We start from the raw sequence: 14,092 nt of genomic DNA, 5'->3' as shown, positions 1-14,092 counted from the left end.
TCTGGTAATTCCTACCAGCAAATTGAGAAATTGAACAGAGAGAAGCCCTGTGTTTCTTGTGGATACCAGGTAGAAATACTCCAAAGTCCTCCACAGGAAGGTGCACTAGGTCATGGTGAACCTCTTGCCTCTGCTCCCTTCAGGGAGCACATTTATCCAGTTGGTAACTGGGGACAGCAGTCTTTTAGATGTGGTTGTGTGAGCCCCTCTGTAGAGGCCCAAAGGCAGGCTGGGATCCAGTTTTTGTGGCTTGGGAAACCCACACAATGGTCTGGTTTCAGTGAGATTTTAGCAGTCTGTTTGTGCATCAGCATCCCCAAAGCCAGTTTAGAAACAGGGGCCCATTGTAATGGAGATGGGAACAGTGTACTTCTTGATAGATGATGTTCATAAAGACCAGTCAAAAGGGCTGGTGTATGAAATTACCCGTGCCCTATTGTTTAGATTAACATGGCTCCTCTGTGTGAGATGGGATATCCACATTGGTGGAATCTCTCCTTGCCTTCTGGCTCCACTTTTGAAGGTGACTCTGGTTTACTAAAACATGCAGTGTTTATTTACTGTGGGACTCTGTTACACTGACTGTTGCATGGGACTAGACTTGACAAACCAACAGCATTTTAGGAGACTTGTGAAGGCTGCAATAGCTTACATAGCCAGTATCTTTACTGGCTTCTTCTAACACATTTCTTCATCTGTGGTATCTGGAAGCCTAGTCAAGATCATCTAGTTATTCTACACATACAATCTAATTACAAAATCTGTGATAAATATGAGGACATTGTAATTCAGTCAATTAACTGTGGAAGGAAAACTTTTAAGGTGTGTTGAGTGTAGACCTGTATTAACCCTCCATGACTCACTTGAAGATTGACTTGGAAGTGATGCCATGGGTTTTTGTATGCCTATGGTAGTACAGCTTAATATCAGATCTTCCTGAGTCAGCAAAAGGGTAAGAAATAAGCAGGCTCCTGACAAGCATGAGGAGGAAGCTGAAAAATGCAGCCTCCCATGGGGATGTGTGAGAAGGGCCTCCCTTGAAGGTTGCACAGGGACCTTTCTGGGAATCCAGGCATTTCCGAGCTTCCAGGTGAAGTTCCTTATGCATGCTAGTATAACCTTTTACTTATCATTGCTATAAAAACCCTTTTCTCTCATGCTTTATGTCTCTACCATAAGTAAGCAGCAGGAGCAGCTAGAGGGGAACTGTTCTTGCCAGCTATGGCAGCACCCCAGGGGAGAGCATGGCTTCTGAAGCTCGCCCCCACAGCTGGGGAGTTGCCAGCAGGAGAATTCACAACAGCCCCCTCTCTGAGGTGAGCCCACGCAGGATCTCCTAGAAATCAAGAGTGAGATGTGTAACATGAGGGGGCACACCAAAGTGCCACAGACCAGGAGTACAGCTGCTTCTGGAACAACACTTTGAGTGCATTACAGCTCGTCCCTCCTCACTCGCCCACTCGTTCAGCAAAGGCTGCCAAGTCACTTCGGGTAACAGTACTTAAGCATCAAAGAAGCACACAACAGATTGGGAAAATGTACTGCTTTTGCTAATGAACTTTCAGTTTTAAAAAAGAAAAAAAAAAAACATTTCAATCCTTTTACCTTCTCTGGCCCTTAGTTTTGAGATTTGCAAGCACTAGGTGTATTACCTGTGAAACGCAGATAACATTTTATTGCACACAATTATAATGTCATGGTGTGTCATTAAAGAAAGGTCACTACAATTAATCTGTGGTAAAGACAGAAGAATAGTACTCAGCAGTACAGAATCAAAATAATTGCAGATAAGAAGAGGCTCTTTCCATTTTACACAAATGCAGATATCTCAAAAAGTTGCAAACTTTAGGAATAAAATCTTTTTTTGGGGGGGTCTATAAGGAATGTGTATAATAAAATATAATCATAGATGACTATTAAGTTTCACAGACTGCATGTCTTTAAAATGCCAAGAGGAGTTAAGAGCAAGCTTTGCCAGCCACGAAGCATAACACCACCTGTGTGACACTGTCACAGTCTGTTTGAGACTGCAGGGTGGACAGCACAGGGCTTGGAGAGAGCATTGCTGCAAATGCCTGCCTGAGTACTTCTCTTGTATTTGTGATGGCTGATGAATGGTTTAAGCACCAGCAGGAGCTTTTGCTGTTTTGCAGGGTTTCCAGCTGCTTGAGAAGTGGGACCAGATGCAGTCTTTTGGTGCAGTCCTACAAGCTCTTCCTCAGCTGAGGATCCATCTTCTCTGTTTCCCCAAACTGTGATAGCTAGCCCAGTGCCAGACCATGCTGAGTGCCTACATTTGATGGGTTTTGCTGTGGCTGCTGCCACAGCTGGGGCAGTAGCCACAGTGTCTCTGCCTGCTCCATGTGGCAAGGCTGTGCTCCAGTTTACAGTCTCTCAACAACTGCAGCCAACATCCACTTGTAAACATGTGGAAGCAAGCTTCAGGTGATGCTAAGGGCTTTAGCCCAATAATTGGAAATGAATTTCACTGTTCAGTGCAGTGCTGCAGAGCTACAGACATTAGCCTGAAAGTATTTTCTTTTTTTTTTAGTCAGAAGGAAACAATGAGAGAATATGCATGTGTGTCCCTTTGAAAAACACTTCTGACTAGTCTCTGTAAAATAACAAGTTGTATTTAATCATTAGGAATTCCATTTTAATGTCTCTACAGCAACAAAAAAATCATTAAAATGACCTCTCATCCTTACAGTCTATAATTCTTATATTTTAATGGCACTTTGTTTCAATAATTGCTTTCATGCAGAAAATATTACAACACAAATAATACCTAAAACAATACTCTCTTTATTGTCTAGGCAGCTCAATGAAAGCTCCAAGAACTCATTAAAAGACACTTTTCATGCAATTTGCATTACAATAATGCAGATTAAGTCCCTGAAAAAGTAGACATGATAAAGAAGTCAAATGTATTTCAAGAAATTTGCCCAAACTATTTATCTATTGTTATATGCTAATCACCACCTCATGTTTCATAATCAGAGCTTTAAATCGTGAGCAGATTATTTTCTTTTCCTGCAGAAAAGGAATAAAAATTAGGGTGCACTTTTTGAATTTGTGTATCATTATAATGAAAAACACAGGAGGTATTATGATCATTTTTGCAATCACTAAGGCTTTTCTAAGTAATACTCCTGCTCTCACAGATGGGAAAAGTAGTTTTTCACAGTGGCCAGTCATGTGTCCTTCAGCTGAAACATGTTTTTCTGTTATTTGGGAATTGCTGTAGTTCTATCACTTCAGTATCTCTTCATGCTGTTGACTGGGTTAAGAGCTGCTTGACTGAGCTAAGAGGATCATCTTGTCTTTATTTCTCTCTCCCCCTCTCTCTCTCAAATGCAAAAATCCAGATGTGCATAAGTACTCTGTCTTACTCTTTTCTTTCTGCTGTGGGGCTAGAACACTTGCGGGAAACAGTCTTAAGGACACTTCATTGTAGAAAAGGTTTCATCATGTTAGAATACAAATACAATAGAAGTGCTTCATGTAATACAGTATTTCAGAAACAGAATCTATTTTCCAAAGTTGGATGCTCTGGGGAGTTTAGAAATTACATAGTGGGAGAGCTGCCAATAAATATTTCAAAATAAGATTTAAATTTTTTATTTTTCAGTAAGGGTGTAGAAATCTGGTGTTTTGCTGATATGAGCCAATTCATGTTTTATTTTTTAGATGATGTCATGTCCCATTGTGTTATTATGTTTTGAGTCTTGTTATTTCATATTTTATTATATTCTTTTAAATGTGCATACAGAGAGGAGAAGGCTTTTACTTCATTTAATTTTAAATACCGTTAACTGTGTTTGTTTGGGTTTTCTAAACTTTTTGTCAGAAAGTAAGACTCTTTTTACTGTATTCTTTTCAGGGGAAGGGAGGGAGTTACTAACTCTTGGGTATTGAATAAAGTAATTTTCATCATTTTTTCTGATATTTGAAATATTTAAAACATCTGGATCCTTTTCAAGGCTTTTCAAGGTTTGAGGACAGCTATACTAAAAGGAACCCACTGGTTAAAGCAAGCTTGTCAATAATGTGCTTCTACTCTCCAAGTGTTGCAGGTGGGGAGCTCTTCGACTTCTTAGCTGAGAAAGAATCTCTCACGGAGGAGGAAGCCACAGAATTTCTCAAACAGATTCTTAATGGTGTTCAGTATCTCCACTCTCTGCAAATTGCCCACTTTGATCTTAAGGTGAGTTGAACAGATAAAAACTTAAATTGTAATCAACATCCATTGAAGTCTTTTGTAATTCTAGCCACAAATCAGTCATCGTGCAGATCTTGGCCACAGTTTTGTTTTGCTAGCTTATGTAGGCAGGGGAAAGCTCAGCCATTGGAAAGAAGTTACTGAACTGTAAATAGTTCCTGTCTGGGAAATGTTTCTTCAGGGGAAATGGCACCTTCTGACAAAATTAAACCATTCTGAGAAAACAAACCTGAAATAAAACAGAGGACTGTGATTTTTTTTTCATGTGAATGGGATCTGGGTGAAGCATTCTGACCTAGATGCTTTTTTGCAACTGTGGGTTTTTTCAAGTCCTTAATTGAAACTACTAAGTACAAGGATTCTTATGGAGCAGGCAGCAGATTTCCACTTCTGTCTTTTTCCCTTTTTGTGGCTTTTTTGTTTGTTTTCAGAAAAGTTGTTAATTGCATCCTTTTGATAATGAAAGCAGAGCTTCTTGTGTCTAAACTCAGCAACCGCTTTTCAGTGTTTCAATTTCAGCATATTTTCCCCCATAAGATTTTATTTTTCAAAGGTAGACAACTCAACATTCCCTGAAGTCTCCTGAATTGGGCAGCTATGTCTGTAAGAGAAAAAGGAGGCATGATTTTTTAATTATAATTGAAATGTAGTTCTGAAGGGGGGATGAGGTAGGGAAGGGAATGAATTCCAGTGTAAGCATACCTTTTCCAGTTTCATCATCATCACCTCAGTAATATATTTGGTCTTTGTATGACAGTCAGCAAGAGAGAAAAACTTATTGGCTATTTATTGAAATAGTCAATAAAGCTAGAAAGGAATGTATTTCTTAGAGTATGAAATGTGAATTTTCACCAGTGTGTTTGTAGTTGAACAAGTCTTCCTTGGATACCAAAAATTTGTGCATTACAGTAGTCAGAAAGGTGTAGAGCAATAAAAGTATGCAACAGAAATGCAGGGAGGAAATAAAACAAAATTACATTTGCACATATTAGGTCCTGTGATTGGGAAAAAAAGGTAAAAGAAAGGTGACAATTAAGAGCTCTCCCTAATGCCTCCAAAAGCACTTAACAGTCTGGATAGGATAGATGTAACTACAGGACCTTTCAGAGCACACCAGCTTATGGACATAACAGGACATGGAGACTGAGTAGCTGGTTCTGTATGCTCATTAAAGTGCTGCAGTGTGGAAACAGCCCCCTTTGCTGATAATCCTGGCATTTCATCTTCTTTGTTCTGGCTTTGCAGATCTTTGCTGTAAAGTAATGTGAAGTCCATATTTCAAAATAAGCTAGAAAAGACAGAAGAACCTGCTCTTTTTTCTATTTTTTAAAGTATGTTGAGCCTTAAAATATGGGAGCTGGACCACTCCAGAAATTTCCCTGGAAGATTCAAAGGCAACAAGATACACTTCCCTGATTGCTTATGTGGTGTGGAAGAAACCTCTTTCTGAGACTAATGTAAACCAAACCCAGTAACTATTTTATAGGGTTTTGTTTCCTGCAAGCTCCCAGTAGTGCTGGAATGGCTGTAGCACAGGGCCTGTGATTTTTACTGGGGGACAGTGTGTTTCACTTAGGGTCAGTCCACATGAAAACTGTAACTGTCGTCTCTACAAGAAGAAAAATCTTGGCCTTGTGGAAATCATAGTGCTTCAATGTCAACATGAAATCCTAATTTACTGTAGTTACTTTAAGCATATGTTAGATCATAATAGGAAAAGACAGGACTTTTCTGCCTAAAATACAATTCAGGTGTCTAATGGAGGTAAAAAGGAATGTTCAGTGGTGAAGAACACTGGTCCACAGCTTGTACTTATATGTAATCTCTCTTTCTCTCCCCCTTCCTCCTTCACAAAGCCTGAAAACATAATGTTGTTGGACAGGAATGTACCAAAGCCTCGAATCAAGATTATTGACTTTGGTTTAGCACACAAAATTGACTTTGGGAATGAATTCAAAAATATCTTCGGAACGCCCGAATTTGTTGGTGAGAAAACTGTTGTTTCGTCAAACTATTATTTTTCAGTCTGTGAAACAGTATTTGTGGCTTATTTTAGCTGATTTACAGATTATGAAATTGTGTGTAATTAGTGACATTTTGAAATGTAAATAAGCAATTTGTAGCATTTGATTTCAAATTAGACTTGCATTAAGGTGTTTTAATCTATCAGCATCTTAGCTTACTATCTCTAACATACATGGACTCAGAGTGAGACTTTTACCTGTTCTTTGACTAGGTACTTATCTTGCTGCTTTTTCCTTTAGCTCCTGAAATAGTAAATTATGAGCCTCTTGGTCTTGAAGCAGATATGTGGTAAGTTATTGGATCTTACTTGAAGTAAATCTCTCATGATTATGCTTATGTTCTAACCTTTTTTTTTTCTCCTCTCTCTCTTTCCATCTATTTTTTCTCTCCTCTCCCTCATCCTTTTTTTTTTGTTTGTTTGTTTATTTTTCCTTCAATCCAGGAGCATTGGTGTAATAACTTATATTCTGTAAGTACCAAAATCTATGGGTGTTTCTTGCAAATGCTGTTGTTTTTTAATTCTTATTCTATCCTCTGGGGTGTTGGTGGTGTCTGTACAAATCAAACTGCTCTGATTGCACATCATGATTCAAGTTGTATGATCTTAAAAGCAGTAGTATAATTATTGAAAGATAAATATTGAAAGAATTGCTGTTAATCAACCATTGAGCTAGCATGGGAAATTATCTTTAAATATGTAGGTGACTTTCCTACAGCTATATTTTAACAGTAGTCTTTGAAATTACAGCAAAGTTTTCTAGTCCTGCTACATCACATCTTCTGAAAGTAGATTTGCAGCCTTAAAACAGAAAAGAAAAATGTTTGCTTTCTGCTATTATTTGATCTCAGAGGGCTGAAGCAGCATAATTACAACATGTACTGAGAGGAATGTTCTGTCTCTCTTTCAGTCTAAGTGGTGCCTCTCCATTTCTTGGAGAAACCAAACAGGAAACATTGGCTAATGTCTCTGCTGTGAATTATGACTTTGAAGAAGAATTCTTCAGTAATACCAGTGCCCTAGCTAAAGACTTTATACGAAGACTTCTAGTCAAAGATCCAAAGTGAGTTGTTTTTCTTCTGTGTGGCACTTACATCTCTATATTTAAAACTACATAGTATTTGGAGGTGAGAGTTTAATAAGCATAAACCAGTATGTATTTTATTAATAGCTGAAACAGTTTTATCTCTTATTCTCTTAAAGGAAGAGAATGACTATTCAAGACAGTTTGCTGCATCCTTGGATCAAGGTTAGCATGCCATTCAATCTCTGTTGTCCTGTTTTTAATCATTCTTCATTTCATGCTTTTCAAGTTCCTTAACATGGAATATTTTCACAATTGTTTAGTGTAATTTGCTGTTTTGGAAAGCTGCCTGTATGAAAGCTAACACATTCAGAATATGGGCTTCATTAATGTAGGCTCAATGTGAGTTAGCAGTAGGGAAGTAGCTCCCTATAGGAATTATAAAGTCATGGTCAGACAGAGAAGCTAATCTTCAGAGAGCATTGCACTGACACACATACAGTCTCTGAATCCAGTCTAATTCACACTAATTCTTCTTCTTCTAATGCCCTTATTTAGACTAAAAAAACTAGTAGTCTCTCTTCTGTCCTTCCCCTTAGACTGAAGAGAGCAGTTGATGTGGTGGCCCACTTCCTTCTTCAGTGTTTCAGTGTTTGGTTTGGATTGAGCTGTTTGTTTGGATTGAGCTGCTAAATTGAGAGGGAGAAAATGGCACCTATCATTCTTCTTAATGTGTGTACTACCTGGCAGTTTATTGTTTTAATTTTGTATCACATTCTGATTGTGAGTAGTAAACCCATTCAGTGCCATTGATTTCTCAGGATGTGAGGATGCACAGTGGGTATTTGGTCCCATTTGACTTCCCATAGAATCAGTTAGCAGAATATTTATCTGTGCCACAAGTGCTCCAGTTCATGGTACAATATCCAGGGGCAGACATTTCTACAGCAAAGTGCCAAACTACAAATTTTACCATGCTTTGCTGAATTTTTGCTGAGGTAATCTGATATAGTTGAAATGTATGGAACACATTGACATTATATTTTAAACCGCTAAAGCAAGCATTATGCAAGCTGGTCTCTCTTGGACCAAGTTCCACACTCATGAAAGAGACAGGTTGTTTTATACCCTATTACTTTGCTTTATAACTTAACTTTCCAGGCATTTGATTCCCAGTCCACTGGGCATATCCTCTTTTCCCCTTTCCCACCACTATCTTTACCCCACCACTATCTTTACCTTTATTTCCATGGCAGGGAAGGTTGCAACTGGTTCCCTTCTAACCCAAGCCTTTCCATAATTCTTTGAGATATATATATATATATATATATATATATATATCCGTAAAAATGACTTCAAGAATGGGATCATAAAATGCAAAATTTGGTGTACATCACTAGTCATTGGTGTTTAGTATTAGCCCATGAAAAATTTGAAAGGATGAGGGCTTAGGGCTTGCTGCACTGTTAGGTGAGATGTGATTTTTTTGGGGGAGGGAGTAATTTTTCAGCAGCATCCAGGTGATTACACTGAGACTGTAACAAAGATTGACTGCATTTAAAATCAGTCAGGAAATCTTCCCAGAAGACAGGATTTATCTTGGAAATCAAATGCCTCTATCAGAGAGGGAGGTGAAGGACAAGGCTGAATGTTCTGATGTTTGAAGGGTTTTTTGTTTAAAATAAAAAAGAACATTTTAGGTATTGCATTCTTAGGTCTGGATTTCCCTTACAGCATTTTCTTAGGAAATTCCATCTATATGACAGACTAAACTCTGAATATTAAAATTATGTGCTTACAATTACTTCATTATTACAATATGATTGGAGTACTATTATAATGTAAGTGGAAATCATCACTGAGGGACAGAGTCTTACATGCAAAAATTATGGAATTTTTTAGAACATCTTTATTTTCCCTTTGCTCACAGCCGAAAGACACTCAGCAAGCACTCAGTAGAAAAGCTTCTGCAGTGAATATGGAGAAATTCAAGAAGTTTGCAGCACGACGAAAATGGAAAGTAAGTCGTTCAATAACACATCAAATGTTGGTGACATGCAAATGCAATAGAATTGCCTGTTCCAGGGAAAGGTCAGCACATTTAAGTGTGGAAAAGAAGGAAAAAGAAACACCAGGAATAAATTAAGTGCTTGAGTATGGTAGTATGGGAGAAGACATCTTTGTTAGTGATCTGCATACAAATGCTTGTGTGTGGATTGTTTGCTTTGTGTTTCTGCTTATTATAAATAACAAAAGTTAAGGTTTCTAATCCAATATTAAAAGCAGATGGGGTGTTGAAGTTAAACTTCCGTTTGTTTTGCTAAGTCCTTTAAAATCTCTGCAGTATCATCCTTTCAGAATTTTCTATTTTTTTTACATATAGCTTTTTTCTTATTATTTTTATAAAGCAATCAGTGCGCTTAATATCCTTGTGCCAAAGATTATCAAGATCTTTCTTGTCCAGAAGCAGCATGAGTGTCGCTAGAAGTGATGATACTCTGGTAAGTGTGTCCTTATATATTTAGAATGCTTTATCACATATGAACTTTGCCAGTTTCTAACTAACAGAAATATATTAGTCTCTTAAAAATTTGCATTAATTAACTAACTAATTAACTAACTAAATTAATTAACTAATCTCATAAGTAGGAAGAAAAAGATTTTCAGATTACAAAGGTCAGTTATCCATAGTTTGATCTTCTGCATCTTGAAATCTTGACATTTAACTTACCTTGTTAAGGCTGATACCTGGTGTCAAAATTTAATTTCTTGGTTTTGAATCTTGATTAATGAGTATTTTTTGTACCATAACAATTATATGGTGAAAAAGTTTCATCTGAATTTTACTCATCATTTACATAATCATTTTGTAGACTAAAATAATATATCTTTTTTTTTTTCTGAATATTCAAAATAATTGAAACTGTTTTAAATCAAATGAATGCTCGACAGTAGTGTCACAACGAGCAGTTATTTAAGAAGGAAACTTCAGAGTTGGCCAGTATTCAGTTTGTGGTATTAGCTAAGACTAGAGTTGCAGTTAGGAGCAATTGCTGTATGTTTTTTAATTACAAATGCTTGTAAATCCAAAAGCATTCTTCTTAGCTTGTTCTACAAGTTTTAATGCACACTTCACAAATTCCCTGTGATCAGCAAGGAATGTGTGTTAATATGGTTAGAGCTGTGGAATATCATCTTTTCTGTGCATTAATAGGATCAAACTTCAAAAATTCTGCAAAGCCTTTTTCATGCATACTATCTTCTCTATGGCCCTCCTGTGCAACTCCATGCTCATGTTTCCACTTTTTCTCCTCTTATCTTTCGGCTTCTGTGCTCTTTGTTCTCCTCTTGCTCTCCTTTCCCTACTCACCACCCCACCACCCCCTTCAGCTATCTGTATGCCTTTTAACACTGGATCAGCTTTTCACACCTGTGTTCCAGCAGAAAGGATTATAGCCAATGTTAGTGTCCTAAAAAATCTGAAACCTCAGGAGAAAGGAGGTAAGAGCAATCCAAATAATGGGCTCTGTGAATTTCAGCTCTTTGAAATTCTAATGCAGAGAAGAAAAATAAACTTACACCTGCAGAGGTATCTAAACTTATTACTTAGGTTCTAGATTTTTAACTGATCCATTTGAATAGATGAAAGCTTGGACAAAAGCACCTCTCTTTTGGATGGAACGAAACCTGATGCTTCAGCTGGGTTTTTTACTTGTCACATGTATGCATGGAATAATTTCATTTTATGCAAGTATTGCGTCTATTGAAATCTATCATCTACTTTTCATATAAGGAAAAAAATACACCTAATTAAAAAAACCTATGTGGAATGTCAGTGAGTAACAGGTTTGTGTGTGACAGAGAGGGAAGCACATTTTACTAGAAAACGTGTTGGGGGGTTTGGTGTGGGTTTTCAAATAACATGCATACATGCTATCCATATGTTTCATGAAAGATTACAACTTGCAGCTGAAGCACTCTCTAACAAAAAATATTTCAAAAAATTTAAGTTTTAAATTTTTTTGATGTCTTGGCAGCTGGTTAGATACAGATCTTTTCTTAATGCTAACAATTTTTCTTCTTTCACATTTAATTGCAAGGATGAGGAAGATTCTTTTGTGATGAAAGCTATTATTCATGCCATCAATGATGACAATGTTCCTGGATTACAGCACCTTCTGGGATCTCTGACAAATTACGATGTCAATCAACCCAACAAGGTAGTGTGGGTCTGCTTTGAGGTGTGAGGTGTGTGGGGGACTAGCTACCACCCTGTTGAATAGAGCAATGTGGTTGTAAAATAGAAATGTAACACCTGAAATGAAGAGGCAAGGGAATGGGAAAAAAAATCTGCCTTTTTTCTAGGATAAATTTTCATGTGTTTTGCGTTCGGTCTTCTCAAGATACATTAAAATGGAGCCCAAATGAGCCCAAATTATTTTGCGTAGGCATTTCAAAAGTGTAACTCAAATCTATGGTCAGGAACTGTGGTGTATCAAATATCTGCCTTCACTCTTGGTGGCAGTTGCTGTTTCATGTGGCTAATGAAGATGGCACAATACCTAAGAATAACCAGACTGCTAAAACTGACTTTGCAAAGCATTGTTAGAAGTTGCAAACTGCAGAAGTGGGTTATGCGAACATGTTAGATGGTGGTGTTCGCTTTCAGTAATGAAATTTCTTGTCCACTACAGTATTTCAATGCATCAGCAACATCTAGGAAAGTGAAACAGGACTGCCAATTAAAACAAAAAAATACAATTATTTCTTAAATGGTTCAAGATGAGGTCACACTTTTTTTGCATGGTTATGGTGACTTCCATTACAAAGTACTTGTAGTTTCAGAAATATTCATGAAGAGCAGTATAGAAGTAAAATGTATGTTATTTTAGTGTGGTGGATCTTGAACCATTTAAGAAATCACTACATATTTTGTTTTAATGGGCAGTCCCATTTTACTTTTCTAGATGGTTTGTGTCTGAGGTGGTGTGGTAGCTGCAGAGAAATTGCAAAGGGGAATGTTCTTACCAAACAAGGCTAATACTAAGAGCTTAATATCTATATCCCTTCTTTAAAAAGCATAAATTTACTGTGTGATATATCGTGAATTCATCTCAAAAACATGGAGAATTGCTGTGCAATAAATCTTTTTTTGAACAAAGGGATTAATTATTTCCACACAGTATTTCCATACAATATTTTCTTGTAGCCTTAATTTGAAAGTGGAAATCCAGAAATGCTATTCAATGCATCCCTTCTATTCAACTGTTTTCTTAATCCTTCAATAATTAATTATATCATTCTTGCTTGTATTTTATTGTTAGCATGGAACACCTCCACTACTGATTGCTGCTGGCTGTGGAAACATTCAGATGCTTCAGTTGCTTTTAAAACGTGGATCCCGTATTGATGTTCAAGATAAGGTTGGGGGTCTGCTTTTCAACTACTCTTTATAAGTTTTTTTAGTACAGTTAGCAGGAGACAAGCAGTTCAGACCAAGTGGTATTGGAAATTAAAAACTCAGAGCTATAGATCCTGTCTTCTGTCTTCAACAGTAAAAAACATAACACCAAGTTTTAGCAATGTCATTTGCTACTAATACATATTCTATGATTTTCATCACTTTATTAGCTGAAATAATTTCAATGACACTAATCTTATAATGTAGTTCATACTTAAAAAACACTTCAGTTAGCTCAAATTAGTGATTTCCTTGAAACACAATGGTGAACTTTATTTAATATAAAATGATAAATTAATATTCTAGCCATGGGAAATATAGCAACTAAAGGATGTGCTTTACAATAAGCTCTTTTCCCCACTATGCTGTAATACTTTACTTAAAACAAGCTTGAAGAACTGTCTGCTTCTCCATCTAATAGATGGTAAAGCAATCAGAAGAAAGGTTTTTATCTCATGACTGTTCTTTCCAAAGAACTCCCTAACAAAGGAGGATTATCCTTGCAAACAGTTAGTAATCCTGTTAATCATCCTTGCATAGAGAGGTTTTGTTGTCACTGTTGGTATGTAGGGTTGTTGAATCAATTTGAATGTTTTTTTTAAAGTGAATGTGTTCATATAAACTTGAATAGTTTTTCAGTGTGTCTGTGTACACCGAAGTGGACATGTACCTCAGTTGAAAATCTGAAATATTTTTTTTTGTGACAGGCTGGATCTAATGCAATCTATTGGGCTTCTCGACATGGACATGTAGAAACACTGAAATTTCTCAGTGATAATGAATGTCCCTTGGATATTAAGGATAAGGTAACAAAATAGCTTATTTTTTACACTGAGAACCTTTTCCTATAACTCTATCTTAGCAAAGAGAGAGGTCTTTCAATTGAAATGGTTTTCAGCTGTGCCATAATTCCAAGAATTTAACTGGCTCCTTTAGTGTGGTTTCCTAAGTTGACATATAGGGCCATGATAACAGAACTTTAAAGTAGCTGGATGTACTGATTATTTTTCTGACAAATGATAGCCAAGAGTGCGTGTTAAATGTGGTGAGTACATGGTGGGTAGGTGGGGAAGTACAAACCTAAATTAATTTTCATTTGAAGACTTGATTTCTCATTGGAACTTAGAGTGAAATCGTGATTTGGTTTTTCATTCCTCTTGATTGAAAATCACTTTTGTCTGACAAGTAAATTTGACTGTTATTAAGTTGAGTATAAGGAAGCCTAACAATTTATAGCTGATGAGCACTTACCTTGTCTTTGGCAGTGTTATTTGAGCAACATAAGCCATAGAAACTAGTTGCTGTTAAATTTTTATACCATAGCAATGACTTTATACTAGCCAAAGCTCCAGTACAGAACAA

The 14,092-nt window shown here is 36.9% G+C and overlaps 1 protein-coding gene across 2 annotated transcripts in view; it reads left to right on the top strand.

Annotated features, from left to right (window-relative positions):
• The window catches only part of DAPK1 (death associated protein kinase 1), an 86,422-nt gene that overhangs the window by 48,155 nt on the left and 24,175 nt on the right, over positions 1–14,092 (top strand). The window contains exons 4-14 of one of the 2 annotated variants that reach the window (XM_021531137.3): positions 4,069–4,207; positions 6,079–6,208; positions 6,487–6,535; positions 6,690–6,716; positions 7,156–7,308; positions 7,449–7,494; positions 9,200–9,289; positions 9,678–9,770; positions 11,370–11,489; positions 12,594–12,692; positions 13,438–13,536. In XM_021531137.3, the coding sequence (XP_021386812.1) occupies positions 4,069–4,207; positions 6,079–6,208; positions 6,487–6,535; positions 6,690–6,716; positions 7,156–7,308; positions 7,449–7,494; positions 9,200–9,289; positions 9,678–9,770; positions 11,370–11,489; positions 12,594–12,692; positions 13,438–13,536 (1,045 nt within the window). The remainder of the gene's footprint in view (positions 1–4,068; positions 4,208–6,078; positions 6,209–6,486; positions 6,536–6,689; positions 6,717–7,155; positions 7,309–7,448; positions 7,495–9,199; positions 9,290–9,677; positions 9,771–11,369; positions 11,490–12,593; positions 12,693–13,437; positions 13,537–14,092) is intronic. The other variant, XM_021531138.3, reaches the window with a different exon arrangement.

This window comes from Lonchura striata, chromosome Z (genome assembly GCF_046129695.1).
Source record: "Lonchura striata isolate bLonStr1 chromosome Z, bLonStr1.mat, whole genome shotgun sequence".
Classification (NCBI taxonomy): Eukaryota; Metazoa; Chordata; class Aves; order Passeriformes; family Estrildidae; genus Lonchura; species Lonchura striata.
Note: the sequence above shows the minus strand (reverse complement) of the source record. Positions and strands in the feature narration are given on the sequence as shown.